Below are 16,907 nucleotides of genomic sequence, written 5' to 3'. Positions count from 1 at the left end.
TAGTGGTCGTCCATCTGTGAGGTAAGGTGAGGTGAAATGGGGTTTAACGTCGCGTCCAAGATTAGACACAGTATACTGACTCCGGGCCGACCAGTCCTTGTTTTAGCCCTTTAATGCCGAGCGCCAGATGGGGTAACAACACGTACCATCTTTTAACGTCGTTTGGTATGACGCGGCCGGGGCTCTACCACTAGACCACGTTGGCGGTCTTCGTCCATCTGTGACAACCAATCGCCATTATATATTGATTCGAACACAGACAGCAACTTTCATAGCCCCTACTATCACAGGCAAAAGAGTATCTGCGAAGACAGGCCGACAACGTCTACACATCTACAGTATCTGTGCGACCAACCTCAGAGCATCAACTACGATGCGACCACTGGTGCAGACAACACTTGCGGTTGCATGAAAAGGTTCCTCTTCAGTGTCGAGTCACATTTCCATCTTCACCGATCCGATAGCAGGACACGTGTCTTCATGCATCCTGGTGAACGTTACGTCACGCCACGTGTTCTTGACGGCAATCGCTGGCGTTGTTATAATTATGGGAAGGAATAACGACTATCTGAAGGACTCATTTTTTTGTGCTTGATGGAAGTTTGAATGTTGCGAGATACCGGGATGAGATTTTGTAAACTCACGTAACAGCCCTGGGGTGAAAGTGCAGCACGACAAGGCCAGGCCACATGTTGCTGGAACAGTATCTGTGTTACCCTGGCCTGCCATATCCCATCATCTGTCACCAGTCGAATATGGTACAATGTCTTCCAAATGCTCCAACAACGATGCTGGAACTCCGGTTTATCCGTTCTCATATTTGGAATGCCATTTCCCAGACCTTTCTCCAACGTTTGGTAGCTTCGAAGCGTGGGTGTCAAGCCTGCATCAATGCTCCAGGTGTCAACACTCGCTACTTATTGTATATGGCATGCGCCCGCTGCATATGAACTGTTGTCGGTTACCGTATCTTCCGACATTGTTCTTCCTATCATTCCATCCATGGCAAGGGCATCTTTTTACCTACTCTCTACTCTTTTTGTATGTCACAATAACCTGACATAACATTGAGGAAGTTTGAATGGGTTTTACGGCTTATTCAGCATTGTAACAACTGCATCTTGTACACTGTCAAAACTCCAAGACAAACAACAACCAGTTGATTTTGTGGATACGATAAATCAAATCAGACAAAACACGGGGGTCGTCTTTCTTGTTAGTATAAGTATTGTTCAAACACAGAAGAATCTATCATTACCCGATTACGATTTAAGCTGCGGCATTCTTGGCTTCGATGTAAAGTTTCCTTATCATTTGAAGCTCAAAAGGGCAGTTACATCCGATGTATGTTCTCTAAGAAGGTTACCAGGGCAAATTCGTCAAAAATATTTTGAGGTTCCTTTCAAGTACATGTTTAACACAATACACAAGACACAATCAGACCCTGCTCTTCACGGCTCCCCGCAGCTCTCCACGGCTCTCCACGGCTCTCCACTGAAGATTGATTTTGTATTGTGAACATCGCTGCCTTATCATTATGGTTGACCGTATTAAACATTCATAATCTAGAAACGAGATCGTGAGACAGTAACACCTGTGTGTTTCTGTGGCTGTCTAAGTACAGCAGTTGTATTCAAAATGAAATTGCTGGGCATCCTGTTTCTTCTTGGTTTAAGTATAGAAGGTAAACACTTACATCTATCATTTTACGATTTGTCAGTGGTGCTTTTGGTGATATTTCTTGATTTGATCTTTGTTGGTTTCTTTTTTTTGTAGAATGCATTGGTTACATCAAGTTCGCTTCTTATTATCAAAACCATATGGTTCTACAGAGAGGTCCCAAACACGCTGTGGTATGGGGCACATCTGATAAACTCGGGGATACCGTCACAGTAGAGGTCAGTGGTGGACATGGGAACGTCACAACCAAAGTTGTTGCTGACCCAAATGGCCAGTTGGACGGTGTTTGGACAGTAAAGCTACCAGCAATAACGGATCACGGACCATTCACTATAACGGCTTCTTACAGACTGGGAAAGGTCACAATAGATGATGTCTTATTTGGTGATGTGTGGGTTTGTTCCGGGCAGAGCAACATGGGCTTCCCCATTAGTTGGGTAAGTAGAACAACTATCATGAATATTAAAGAATTCTGCAATCTGGCTGCAGTCACTCACTCATAAGGTGGCTGAGACGAGGTTAAACATGACGTGACAACAAGTATCATCTTTTAACGTCTTGGTATGAAACGGCCGTGGACTGAACCAACCCTCTTACTCGTAAGACGTACAGTAACGGTTCTCCATGGCGAGTCCCTTTCGAAATAGTGGTATTTCAAATTATATCCATTCTATTTTAATCACTTGTTGCAGCTGGCTAACCCCTCCAAAGTAATCGCCGAGGCAGCTAACTTCCCGAACATTCGCCTATTCAAGACGCGTCCCGTGGTGTCAAACTCAACATTTGATAACCTACATGGTTTACATCAGTATTGGTATAAAACATCTCAAGGTAATATTGGTTCACACATCAACTGCGTGATGTGCAAGATATAACACTGGATGACTTATCATGTTTGACAGTTACCTAGCAAATCATGTGCGTTGGGTAGTTGCTCTGTTTAACGAACAAATACAGGTCATATTGGCATAGAATAGTTTTTTATTTGAATATGTTTTCCGTCATAAAAACGTGGGGAAAACGACATATTTATGAATGTGGTATGTGAAATAACATATTTGTGGCGAAGGTCGATTTTGACCTGCATTGGCATTTTTTGTTTCCAACAATTCCAAGAGCTCTCAAGCTGAAACTTTGCATAGGATGATTGAAGTCTAAATTCGGATATGAATGTTTTGGACACGGCAGCCATTTTTTAATTTCCGGAGGTGAAGTATGTTGTCACCCTATTATTCAACTGTCAATCATTCTACGTGATAACTCAAATTTAACGTGCATCTAGAGGTAAAATATACAATGTTTTATTTGTAGCCAGTATTTCGACATTTTCTGCTGTATGTTGGCTGTACGCCCAGTACCTCTTCCCTCACCGCAAGTATCCTCTTGGTATGGTGGAATCTGCCTGGGGAGGGACGTCCATCGAGGCATGGTCGTCTCCCGATGCTCTCTCTATATGCCCATCCAAGAGAAAGAGGTCAATAATCCAAACTATCCACTCATGCTAATTTCACATCCAACATTATGCCAGAATGTAACCCACAGCATACGTCCATAACTTTCATAACTTTCCAACAATTAATAACTAGTTGCATGTTATTATACTACTGATCGCTGAGGTGATGTGCAATGTTTTCCCATGAAGGGGGCCAAGTGCTGATAGCATCCTGTGGAACTCGATGATGAATCCCTTCACACACATGACGATATATGGTGTCCTGTGGTACCAAGGTAGGTTTACTGTATTCGTCCTATCGCCCCTAATGTCTCCGTGGTTTCATACTTGATACAGGTACTGTGTTGGTACCTATATATTCACTGATGTTAGGAAAACGCAAAAATAGTTATTTTTATTTTTACCTACAGCTTGAGACATAAGTCACACCCTGGAGATTAATCAGAGGACATTTTCTGTTTAATTACATTAACTGATGGTATGTTATGGCTAGAATCCTAGATTTTGAGGGTTTCATTAGCAGGAAGATTGGCGAGATAGGAAATTAGGAACTTAAATAAAGTAGCCAGAACACATTATCAATGTGCTGTTGCCAAATCATCCACTTGTTGATAACATTTGTTTCGACCTATATAATTAAAACATCTTTCTTCAGGTACTAGTATTAGGTAAGACCTGGCATCTAAGCCTCAAACAGCTGTGAAGAGTTGCGTCCATTAGGCATACCTGAATTCAATAATCGTTGTTTCAAATCTCATATTCCATCCGATTACGACTGGTTTGTCAGTACAATACCGGCAGGGATCAACCCAAACAGTAAACTAGGAACATCACTCCAGGTTTACTCTCAAATTTAATGATAATGCATATTTATAACGCGGATGAGCCATATAATATATGCACAAAGAGCTACAGTAAAGTAAACACAATAAATGATTACGTCCACTTCTACTGATCGTGGTTCGCCATGACCTCACTTATCCTCAGACTGCTTACATGTATACACTCAAAGAACAAGACTGGACAATGTCAGGATGAGGCAGTGGAGAGTGAAAAGGTGTGTTTTCATTCTGGACTTAAAGATGTCCATTGTGTCAACTTGTCTGATTTAAGATGACACTTGGGATTAAGCTGAAATATTGTTCAAGGGGGCGTTAAATCCATCCAATCTTCATGTACCTCCTCTTGGTGACCATTGTGAAAGCACACAACTGACACACAGTCATACAAACACAACCATGTGGAAAATATAACCGCAACTTGTTACAGAAGCCTTTCTACATTCAGAGATATTCTGATCTTTTTTACCCGAAACGTTTGGAGGCATAACATGTTTGAACAAGCTAAATTCGCTGTTTTCTATTTCGATCCCCATGTGGTTAATACAGATGAATACGTTCCTTATTCTTGAAAACGTTTGTTTAAGGTGAGCACAATGCCCCCCATGCAGAACGCTATGCGTGTGAGTTCCCAGCCATGATAGCAGACTGGAGAAGCAAGTTCCATCAGGGATCTTTAGGAGAGACTGACGTCAACTTTCCCTTTGGGTTTGTTCAGGTAAGGAAAATAAATCTTAATGAAATAGGAACTTACATATAGGATAAAATGACTTTTACAAACACAATACATATAATGCATTTGTTGCATTCGTATTATATCGTATGTATTTCGCTTATCTAAAATATATTATATTAATTCATTTTTATCAAGAACTGTTTTGGGGTAATTGGAGCTTATATATAGGATAACATTATTTCATTTCTATAAACACAATACATTATGTGCATTTATTGACAACATTCGTATTATTTAGCCTTGTTGGCAGGTTTTTATAGATTACATGTATTTATTATGTATAACCTTTGAAAGTCACGATATGGCTGAAATATTGCCGATGTGACTTACAATCGTAACTCACTGACTCGTGTTATTTAGCCTAATCTAAATATATTAAACAATATTGATTTGATGTCGAATAACTTTTATCAATATAATTGTTATTTGCCCTAAATTTCTCACAGCTTGCCCCTAACACGAACGCTAGCTTCATTGGGTCATTTCCTGCCTTGCGTTGGGCTCAGACAGCCAAATTCGGACGGGCACCAAATACAAAGATGCCAAATACTTTCATGGCAGTAGCCATTGATTTGCCAGATTTTACAGCACCACATGGATCGTACGTACATTTTTATTACAAATTTCATCTGGGGGTCTTTGGAGTTCAGGTTTATCCCGTGTATCCATTAGCACCGAGACTGTTTGGAGTCCGGGTCAGCGGTGGCCACCAGTGCAGCATTTTTGTCGTCAGACACCACTAAACTCGGCTTGGTCAGGCTTTATGACTTTACCCCTGTAGCATAGGTAGGTGCGCCAGTTATCAGTCGTTGGTGTGCCTGGTCTAGACTCAATTTTATACAGGTGGGAGTGATGTATGTAGTTGAATTATATCTTATTTCAGTGTAATACAATATTCACTCACACATTACTAGCCTCACTCCAGCCTAGCACTTCGAAGCCTAAAGATTGAGAAGTCTTCAGCTTTCAACAAAATGTGGTAAATGGTATAGGTCACACATGACGTAAATCCCGTGAGTGAGTGAGTGAGTATGGTTTTACGCCGCTTTTAGCAATATTCCAGCAATATCACGGCGGGGGACACCAGAAATGGGCTTAACACATTGTACCCATGTCGGGAATCGAACCCGGGTCTTCGGCATGACTAGCGAACGCTTTAACCACTGTGCTCCCGACCACCCCCGTAAATCCCGATGGTGTTAACCTATCAACTTAAGCGAGGCGACTCAATGGATGGGGTGATCAGTCTCGGTGACCTGGTTGACAGTGTCTCAGCGATTCCCGATAACGTTTCTAGGTTTGTCAACACCCAATCCCTGCTCGTAGGTTTCGCCAACGTGGTAAATGTCTGAGACCTGCATCACTTCGGGCTGTCCTCACACACTTCGAGCTGACACGCCGTAATATAACTAGAATACTGGTCAAAGCGGCGTTAAACCACTCAGTCTATCCATCTCGCCCATTCATAGTCTCGCAGTGAATGGCTGCAGTATAGATGAACCGGCGTTTAGCAATATTCACGCATTCATTCATAGTGAAACAAGCTATGTTACATTTCAGCATTCATCCACGTTTTAAAGACGATGTGGCAAAGCGACTGGTGTTAGCTGGTCGAGCTGTTGCCTACAAGGAAAAGGATCTTGATTACCAGGGTCCGTTCCCAACTGCGTTTGGTGTAAATAGCCCACATAAACTTTTGACCGTTGAATTTAGTGGAGGACACATGCCTATTGAGGTTCGGAACAACGACGGGTTTGAGGTGAATTGTTCTTTTATATATTCTGTGACAACAGCTGATGTGTCTGTTATTATGTGTACACATCAGTATCCTATTTTTAGCACGAGCCAATTCGTCTAGCGATTTGTTATATATCTACATATATGTTACAGAAACAACAGCTTGCAAATACAGGACGAAACATGACAAACGTCCTTTTGGGCCCGCTGGAAATCGTAAATGTGAAGGTGGCAAATAATTATACTGTTATTATACAAGCACTTTTCTTAATTTTCTGTCACCTGAAAATTACGACCTTCTAATATGATCAAGTACAGCCGTATGTATAAAATTAAAGGAAGCAAAATTTGAAATATTTTGACCAAAGAGTAAGTTTTCATAATTAGTTTTTTTTCCTATATTTCTTAGTAAATTAGCTTTCGTCCCGGCTACACAATCAACAGGTTGTTCAGGGACTTGGTTGGTTTGGTGTCATTCTACCTCGATGGCGTGGAACATTGGTCATAATATCAATCACTGTTGTTTTCTGGCCCAGCCTTGAACATTTGCAGACCACAACCAATAGCTTGAATGTTGCCATGTTAAACAACAAGCAAACAAACATGGTTATGGGGAATCTTCGTTTCATCCAGACTAGTGCCTGAACACTGATACTAAATATAATGTTCAAACACGTAACATTATGTATGGAGACTACTGACTGCAAAAGTATTTTCCTTCAACTGTGAGAAAATATAACCGCTTACAAAAAAATCAACAAGTGACGATCATTCAAGATAAATATATCTGTTTCTGAACAGTAAGAATCTGAAACGGGACACAATTGATCTGTCACTACTGGGAATGATTGTCTCAATCTTCACTTTCCTAACTGCGAAATCTGAGAAAACAATGGCTTTAATTATATGAGCTTGAACGGCACATTTGCACTTTGATATATGTTGTAAATGCACTTTATTAGGCTTACAATTCGTACACACGTCATGCAAAATGTTGCAGAGAGTAATGCGCTCGATCTTTCGGTTTCACCTAAACTGCCGGGCAAATGAAAATATAAACTTGAAAATTTAATTTGATCAAAAAATTACAAACGTTTCAAAACGATATAAGGCTGACAACAGACGCCCAAACAGAGCAAACTTAAGGTCCAAAACACAACTGTGATACCTGCATCAAATACATCAGCATCTGATAACCATTTCTTGTCTGTTTCATTTCTAGCCACCAAAACATGGGTGTATGCCTTTTTTGCCCGGCAGTTTATTTCGTATTAAATTGTTGTGGCGTCAATAAAGACCAGAGACATTTCTTGCAACTGAACCAGTATATTATATTCACCAACAGGTTTGTTGCTCAAGTTCAAGGACGACGACGTGTGGTGCTCATGACGTCTGGGTTCGTGCGCCAATCACGACGCACGACACAAAGTCTGTGACTGTGTCAACATCCGGCTGTGGTAGTCGCCATCTTGTTGGCCTCCGTTACGAGTGGCGGACCAGTCCTTGTCCGCTGAGGAAGTGTTCCGTGTATGGGAGAGACAACGACTTGCCAGCTCCTCCCTACATCAGGAGCCACGCCTTCACTGATAGCTCGTCCCACATCATTGGATAATGTTTTATCTTCAAACCCTATGTTTGAACTAAATAAAATTAGCTTGCGAATTTCATTTTGTCGTGCTCATGTACCACAGGCGGCTTCCAGAATTGGTTGTGCAGAGTTGTATCCCTTAAGCGTAACGTCTTCCATGATCGCCACATTCGCCCAACTCACTTAGTCTCATTTCTTTTGTACTAGTATAGGAATTACAGTAGAGTGAGTGAGTGAGTGAGTGAGTTGGGTTAACGCCGCTTTGAAAAGAATTCCAGTTATTTCACGGTGTCAGCTTGATGTGGGAGGACAGCCCGAGACTGGTCACAGAGACGTTTACCACTTTGATGAAACCGGGTAGTGTGCTGACAAACCTAGAAACATAATCAGAACGAACCGGGATTCGATCCCACGATCATAGGATTCTGGCGTGCCCAAGGGATGTAATTCCGCACTGCGAATTGCCCATGTTCCCCCAATTACAGTAGAACAGTAGTACACACGATGCGAAGCTTATGTGCAATTACAGTGCTTATTATCATCTTCGCATTGTCATTGCTGGGGACGACTTCCTTTACACTAAAATATTCATTTCAGCTAAGATGCAAAATTCTTTTGGACGTCTATGCGACTTCTTTTTTTTGGATATAGTCAATACACTCATGGAATACTGATGAGTGCATGTAAGATTGTTGATATTTTTCCCCTCGATGATGTTTATTGTTGAATATTAATATTTTCCATAGTATAGTTCAGTAGCACTAGGATATTGACATAAATCGTTTATGCAATACATCTTTGTGACATAAAATATAGTTATTTATCTGATTATGACTGGGCATGAAAGAAATCAAATGTGTGAGACTGTATATCATGCACCACGTGCAGCGTTAAAAAGAAATAAAAGTGCACAATAGGTCATGTAGCATTTAAAGCGCTAATAATCTAGTTCGAGATGCACACACTGCTAAATACTATAACCTCTCTAAGTCACCTGACTACCGACCCTTACCAGGTTTGTAACGACGTGAGGAAAACACAATGAGGATGTTTCTTGCTCATAATTTTTTTAATTTTTTTTAAAAGCGCACTTTGCAATTTTTGCCATTACTGTAAGTAGCACTTCTTGTAAGAATTATAAGAACACATGCAGCTATAGTGTTTTTGTTAATAAATAGAGGCCATCACGGTAGTGTGTTTGGGGATCATAAATATCCTGCATTAGGAATAAACATAGTATTTAGCGAGCCCCTCGACGCCATGTTGGTTTATAAAGACTGAAAGTAGTCCCTACTTGACCTTTGATATTTGCATCTCTATCCGATCACATGATCAGAACCACGTGTTTACACTGGGACAGAATGCCTCCATGTTTGGACCATGACACAAGAGTTGACTCGTTATAGCAGAACACAGATGTGAGTTCTTTCTTTACATTCACATTTGTATTGTTTCTATGGACAAATACTCTAAAACATTACATATTTGATTTGAAGTGCAAGTTTAATCGGTATATACAACTTTACAGAGTATGATAGATCATAACATCGTTGATGCAAATATCGTATTCAAAACATCGAAAGCAGAGGGTAAATAAGGTTTATTTGTAGTTTTTGTCCTGTCTATCAATTTCAAATGCTGAAACGAAAATACAGCGAAGGCGGAACCTTTATACAGAGAGGCTCCATGTATGGTCTTGTAGGAGGAAATTACACGCTTGATCTTCACAAGATACCTCTAAAATTATACGCATGATAGCAAAACAAGCCCACCCCTCCGTTCACACGTTCCCCTACGTCATGGTCGTGGACATGGGCGGCTGCACACATTCTCGGCAAAGGAAACTTATTCTTCACCTTTTTACCCTTAGACATCCTCCTTTCTACAATTAGCAACGACCATTTGTACACTCATTCTCTTCTGAAAACTAAATCTGCATCCTTCGTATGAGAGCGATTAAATGATTAAAATATGCTCCTCTTTCTTTCACCAACAGAAATGTGACAAAGGCCATTTACATCACAATAAGAGTTCACTGTTCGGTTAGAAAACAATGTGCAAAACATACTATTTCTTCAATTGCGTTTATTGTTCGCGTTTATGTACTTTCATGTACATTGTTGTGAGATTTTTCTGAGTTTAAAATATTCACTGATCTGTGTATAGAATGATGAAGCATCGACCGTATACTGATCACAACTTGCTGATATGTCCGACTCTGACAGTGACAATAGTTTTCGAGTTATGATGGAATGTGAATGTTTCTCAGAAGTTGAATTGGTGATTTTGGAAGAAGTGCAAGTAAACCCTCTATCTGTGACCGACAGTAGTGACGAAAATAATCAGAATGATCCCCATCTTGGACGCATGGATTACAAGTGATTGCAAAACTCAGATTGACTCGTTTGTTTATTTTATTTTCCCTAAATCACAATATCCCGCTGCAGTCTTGAAATAGCACTTTAAAGGTGATGCGACATGTCCTAGATTCGGTGAATTCGTGTCACTTGCTCACATGTTACATGGTTACGCTATACACATGGCTGTGTGTTTTATGATACCTGGACTGACTGCTGGCATACATTATACAATAATCTACTGCAGTTGCATGTCGTTGTGAGGTGAGTGACTTTGGGTGAGACAGATACCGTTCTGGTTAATTAGAACTGTGTGTCTGTGAGTGTGTGTCTGTGAGTGTGTCTGTGAGTATGTCTGTGTGTGTGTCTGTGAGTGTGTGTCTGTGTGTGTGTCTGTGAGTGTGTTTGTGAGTGTGTCTGTGAGTGAGTGTGTCTGTGAGTGTGTGTCTGTGAGTGTGTCTGTGTGTGTGTCTGTGATTGTGTCTGTGTGTGTGTCTGTGAGTGTGTCTGTGAGTGTGTCTGTGAGTGTGTCTGTGTGTGTGTCTGTGTGTGTCTGTGAGTGTGTCTGTGAGTGTGTGTCTGTGTGTGTGTCTGTGAGTGTGTCTGTGTGTCTGTGAGTATGTCTGTGTGTGTGTCTGTGAGTGTATGTCTGTGTGTGTGTCTGTGAGTGTGTTTTTGAGTGTGTCTGTGTGTGTGTCTGTAAGTGTGTCTGTGAGTGTGTGTCTCTGAGAGTGTGTCTGTGAGTGTGTTTTTGTGTGTGTGTCTGTGAGTGTGTCTGTGTGTGTGTCTGTGAGTGTGTGTGTGAGTGTGTCTGTGTGTGTTTGTGTGTGGAGGATACAGGGAAGGCATTTGGGTTTTTTTGTTCGAGAGAGATTATATTTCTCCCGAAGAAACCAAAAGTTACAAACAAAACAAAATGAATATATTCATCATCAACCATACATTAAGAATCCCTACGTTCACATAAGTATATATTATATACGAAAATTCACATGTTTGGCTGGATAAAATAGGAGTTAAAGTTTATGATCACCAACATCATTCATGTCACGGTTTGCGCATCCCAAATAATTACTGTTCTAAAAGTGAGTTTATGATCAATTTTTTAACAGATGCCAACGCATAATTATATTTGTTGTGATTTTAGATAGTTTTCTGATATAAATGCCAAATTATCCAAAGGGTCAGAGGTCCTGAATTCCAACAGATTTCACCAAGTGTTTTTTATGATATACCTTATAGTATTAATTCAGTTTTGACCTGTTACAGAATATAATTTTGCAGTGCATTCCCGAGGTGTGTTGACTTTGAATCTACAAAAAATAATAAGTAATTACATGCCTGGTATGCTGCTGTCAAATTATTGTCCAAAGCGACTTAAAACAACCTCATTTGCAGCGGCTTGTATGCATATTTTGATATTGATGTACGACTTCAGAAAGGACATTATAGTGATTACAGACAACATGTACCCAAACTGAAGAGCTCCACTAATGTGTAGCAGCGGCACTTGTATTTAATGTCTGTATGTTGAAGGTTTGATTGTATGACATCCTTGCAGAATTAATACTTCCTGGAACTTACTTTCATCCCGTCCTTTAAGCAACTTATGATCGTGGGTTCGAATTCCAGATTCGCCCTAATTATGCAGGTTTCTCAGCCTAATACCCGTGCTCGTGGGTTTCACCAAAGTTCCACTAAACACATCACATGTCAATTACTTAAAGATTTAGTTGAAATCCAACCATTGTTTTTGTTAAAGTACTTCCCTAACAAAACCGCCAGGTTACATGAGGACTGATCAGGAGTACAATAATACACCGTTTAAGCAACTACTGAAAATCATATCAACGTGCGGTGGACTCGTGCATAACTAATAATACACTCAAAATACAATTCGCGATTGCTACTGTTATTACTGCGACTGCTGCTACTGATATAACTACATCTACACCGCCGCTGCGTCTTCTATTACAGACACAACCAAGAGACACATGCATTCGTTTAAGAACAGTAAAGAACGTAACCGTACTGGAGTTGTTTATACCCAGTAACCTCCAAATGTTTCCAGTGCACCTCAAAGTTAACTGGTATTTCTGTATCCAGTTAAGCTATAGTCCATATAAGACTAAACGGTCGTCACGCATACACACGCACACGCACACGCACACGCACCAAACACAAATACTTACACAAACATACACACACACCACATACACACACACATAAACTCCACATACACACACACCATCTTCTATGTAGGTCATACCTCTTTTTATTTATTTACTTATTTTTCATGTATTTATACTTGCATTTTATGTGGTGTACATACACTTTAATATGTGCACTGAAGTCTAACATAACCCTATAGAGTTTCTCATGAATAATTGTATGATACTGTTATATGTATATTCTTATGTTCTTTTACATGTACATATGAGGTGGGAATTAAATCAATTATCTGTCTCGCAGCCAAGTTGTATAATATTTGTCCAGATCCATTTTATACGTTATCAATGTCTTATGTATTGAGGTACATTGTATTTTGAACCTCACTCATGATGAAGACCATGTCGTGATTAGAAGACTTGGATCCAGATTCTGTAAATTATAAACACTACTATCTTTACACAATCAATAATATTTTCTAACTATCCTGAACCGCAAATGAAACGTCACCCCGTGTAACATTGCATGAAAAGTTGTCATTTAAATATCTGGGTAATTTGTTTCAAAGTTTCTAAAATTTAAAATTGCCTTGTCCGGAAAAATGAAATTTGATGATAAAAAAAAAAGCGGATGACAATAAAACCGATCGCCCAAACGCATCACGGCAACGGCCATGGTAACCCGATGCACGTGAGCTCCGTGCAAATTGAAATGCACATGCGTTCCCCCAGTTCTTGCCCTATAAAAATCTACCCAGATCGGATAACATTCATTCGTTATTGAATTGCAACCACATGCCACGATTGACAAGACATCAGTGACACCAAGCCCTTGGACGATTGCAAGCTGGACAGACCGCCCAGCAAGTTGCCAATGCATTTCAAGTCCACGTAAGGACCATATACAGGCTCCAGCAACGGTACCAGACCACCAACACGACAGATGACCGACCACGTAGTGGAAGACCAAGGGTCACCACCCGACGTCAGGATCGTCAGATTGTGCGACAGCATCTTCAAGATCGCTTTGTTACCATCGGGACATACCAGCGACATATTAGTGCGGACACCGCGCGTCGACGATTGACGAGCAGACACCTCCACTGTCACAGGCCACAACGAGGACCCATTCTGACACCATGTCATCGCCGGGACCGTCTTCGGTGGGCAACACAGCACCAGCATAGGCACCACCAGCAGTGGAGAAGAGTCCTCTTCGCAGACGAGAGCCGTTACTGTATCTCAACACCAGATGGCAGAGAGTCTGGCGACGGCGTGGGGCACGTTATTCGGGTGCTTGTGTTTGTGAGAGACTCGTGGGGTGTTCCGAGCATCATGGTGTGGGGTGGAATTGGTATTGCACTTAGGGTCGGCCCTGTGGTCTTCCAGAACATCGGTGCAGGGAGAGGCAATGGTGTCACAGCAGCTCGGTACATTGATCAAGTCTTGAGACCACACGCCATACCTCCTTTGGCACGTCGCCGCAACCACGAGTTTCAGCATGATAACGCCCGTGCCCACACTGCGAGAGCAAAAGGAGACTTCACCCAGCAGAATGGCATCGGAACCATGCAATGGCCTGCCCTCAGTCCCGATTTAAATCCCATTGAGCACCTGTGGGATGAGATTCAAAGACGGCTGAATGACGTCCGACCAAGGCAAACAACTGAAGCTGAACTGCGTCAGGAGTTCCTCAGAGTGTGGGGTCAAGTGCCGATGACCTTCATCAACCGCCTCATCCATTCCATGTATCGACGTTGCACGACAGTCATCAATGCACATGGCGAACACACGAGATACTGACTTGTCATGCCATTTCACTCTAAGAACATGTGACACTTTAATTTCAACCTTTATGATAAGTTTTGCCAAATTTCATCTTTTTTATATGTCTCAAAGTATGTTTACAGTGTTTGGACAAATACTGTTTCTCATATATCTATCCATGGTGACGTTTCTTTTGCGGTTCAGTATATATTGCATCTTCAGTATCCACCCCGTACCGTTGGTTTAAGTATTTCTGGTTGCCAAGATAAGATGGTACAGTACACTAACGTACAGACATTATTACATCATGGTCATGCCTTGGAACATATCACGATAAGAATGCCCTCTGTCTAAATACGCTATAATCACTATTTGCTGTAGGGGGCACGGGTGGCCCAGTCGTCTAAGGCGCCGCGATTCGCTGTGCAGAGTTGCGTCCCTTGGGCACGCCAGAAACCTATGATTGTGGGTTCGAATCCCGGTTCGCCCCAATTATGTTTCTAGGTTTGTCAGCATCATACCCGTGCTCGTGGGTTTCACCGAAGTGGTAAACGTCTGAGACCTGCATCACTTCGGGCTTTCCTCCCACATTAAGCTGACACGCCGTGATATGACTGGAATACTGTTACCCAACTCACTCACTCACTCACTATTTGCTGTACAAAACCGGGGCGATGGGGTACGTAGCCATTTCTGGTGTTCCGGTCGTGATAGTTTTGGAAATATTGCTAAAAACATGCTCACTCTCTCACTTTACAAAACCAATAATCTGTTTCCAAACCAATGAACCCTTTTTGAACTATCCGTTATCGTGGCTTCAAGAGTTTATCTGTGACCGCTCCCAGATAAGATCGGCCTATTTACGTCGCGTTCGAACATCGACTCCAGTTCGTTATATAAAGAAGAGCATACACATCGTGCATAAACATACCAGTCACAGGTCTCTTGTCTGTTCAGTTTGAGGTAAGTCAGCAACATCTCCACCTGAATATACATGTACATCATGACACAAACTATGAAATTAATGGAAAATGAGAAATGAGCGTGTCATGTGCTCAATTCATATACTCACCGACAAAAGAAACCCGAATACCATATATGTTGGTTAATATATGAAGAATTACTCATATTCAAGAGATATTAGACTGGTTCGATGCACAGACGAACATTTTGACGCTCATGAACGCATTGCATGTGACGTCATAGATCCGTGACTCGAGATGCACCATTTGTCTCGTGTAGGATTAGCGTGTAAAGTTTAGAAATCACGTGCAGCATATTGTGATAAGAATAATGAATCTGTGGTAACACTTAGCTGATTGTTTTTTAGTTTTGCCAATTAAGTGGTATAACTGTATATGTAAAATATAATATTATATTTTTATTAGTGAGTGAGTGAGTTAATGTTTTACGTCACATCGGCAATATTTCAGCCATATCGTGACGAGAAATTATACATTTTCAAATACATATATTTTAACTAAATTTAAATTTGTCATCGATGGACAGTAAAATCACTAAAATATCACAGATTAATACTTAAAACTAGCATACAACTAATAATCGCCATCGCCATGACAAATTTAGCCAAAGTTGAACGAACATATATACTACTATTAAAAACGTGGCCGAAAAAATATAAACTGACGTCCAAAAGAAACTTTACCAACTGAAAATATAAATTTCAGACAAAGTATAATTTTTTTTGTTGAAGTCTATCTAAAACACATACCCTAAATACAACAATAGTGTGTGCAGAAAATGTTAATCGTCTGTTACATGTTTGCGAGATAAGACGCGAAAAAGTGAAAAACACGTGCACCACGGACAACGGCAAATGCACGTGTGGGTAAGGGATAAAAACGATTGCAACGGCAAGTCAGACATCCACAGTGATAAAAAAGACAAAAGAAATGCCACGACTCACAGTCGAACAACGTGAACGAGCCTTGGGTATGGTACAGATGGGAGCCACCCACGCCCATATTGCACGAACCTTCGGTTGCTCCCGTGTTGCCGTTACCAAATTGCCTTGCACCTCCGAAATCGCTTCCTGATAGTGACGTCATCGCCGACAAATGCCTTAGGTCACAGGGTTAGTCGACAGACAGTGGCCAGGAGACTCAGGGCTCATGGAATCAGGGCTTTTAGACCATACAGAGGACAGCTATTGGCAGCGCAACATCGTCGTCTGCGATTGAGATGGGTCCGGACTGTACGACGTTGGCAACGACGTGACTGGCAGAGGGTTGTCTTCACTGACGAAAGTCGATTCTGTATGTTTAAGGCTGATGGAAGACAACGTGTTTACCGCCGAAGGGGTGAACGAACGGCGGCGTGTTGCGTGCAGGAGGTCGTACCATATGGTGGAGGGAGTGTCATGGTGTGGGGAGGGATCTGTTGGCTGGAGAGGAAACCGCTGGTCATCGTTGACGGAAACTTGACAGCTCAGCGTTACATGGATAACATTCTTCGTCCAATTGTCCTACCATTTCTCCATCAGCAGCCACGTGGTGTCATCTATCGTGGCCTGCACGCTCACCCGACATGTCCCCCATAGAACACCTCTGGGACTTGATGGA

At 41.4% G+C, this 16,907-nt stretch overlaps 1 protein-coding gene across 1 annotated transcript; it reads left to right on the top strand.

Moving 5' to 3' along the window:
* Window positions 1-1,551: 1,551 nt before the first annotated feature.
* On the top strand, window positions 1,552-8,107 carry LOC124123604 (sialate O-acetylesterase-like). The gene is made up of 9 exons (XM_046486811.2): window positions 1,552-1,684; window positions 1,777-2,117; window positions 2,373-2,511; window positions 2,992-3,154; window positions 3,323-3,408; window positions 4,560-4,690; window positions 5,155-5,309; window positions 6,269-6,467; window positions 7,791-8,107. The coding sequence occupies exons 1-9, from the start codon at window positions 1,639-1,641 to the stop codon at window positions 8,055-8,057; spliced, it is 1,527 nt and encodes a 508-aa protein (XP_046342767.2). The 5' UTR covers window positions 1,552-1,638; the 3' UTR covers window positions 8,058-8,107.
* Window positions 8,108-16,907: the final 8,800 nt, after the last annotated feature.

Source organism: Haliotis rufescens, unplaced genomic scaffold, assembly GCF_023055435.1.
Source record: "Haliotis rufescens isolate VD_foot unplaced genomic scaffold, xgHalRufe1.0.p SCAF_5, whole genome shotgun sequence".
Taxonomy (NCBI): domain Eukaryota; kingdom Metazoa; phylum Mollusca; class Gastropoda; order Lepetellida; family Haliotidae; genus Haliotis; species Haliotis rufescens.
The sequence above is the reverse complement of the archived record's forward strand: the minus strand, read 5'-3'. Positions and strand labels throughout refer to the sequence as shown.

What these genes read in the sequence shown, in the direction of transcription:
- LOC124123604 (XM_046486811.2), top strand. Translation starts at nt 1,639, where the DNA reads ATGAAATTGCTGGGCATCCTGTTTCTTCTTGGTTTAAGTATAGAAG. An exon ending in TCTTGGTTTAAGTATAGAAG is followed by an intron (nt 1,685 to 1,776) that starts GTAAACACTTAC and finishes TTTTTTTTGTAG; the next exon opens with AATGCATTGGTTACATCAAG. An exon ending in TTGGTATAAAACATCTCAAG is followed by an intron (nt 2,512 to 2,991) that starts GTAATATTGGTT and finishes TTTTATTTGTAG; the next exon opens with CCAGTATTTCGACATTTTCT.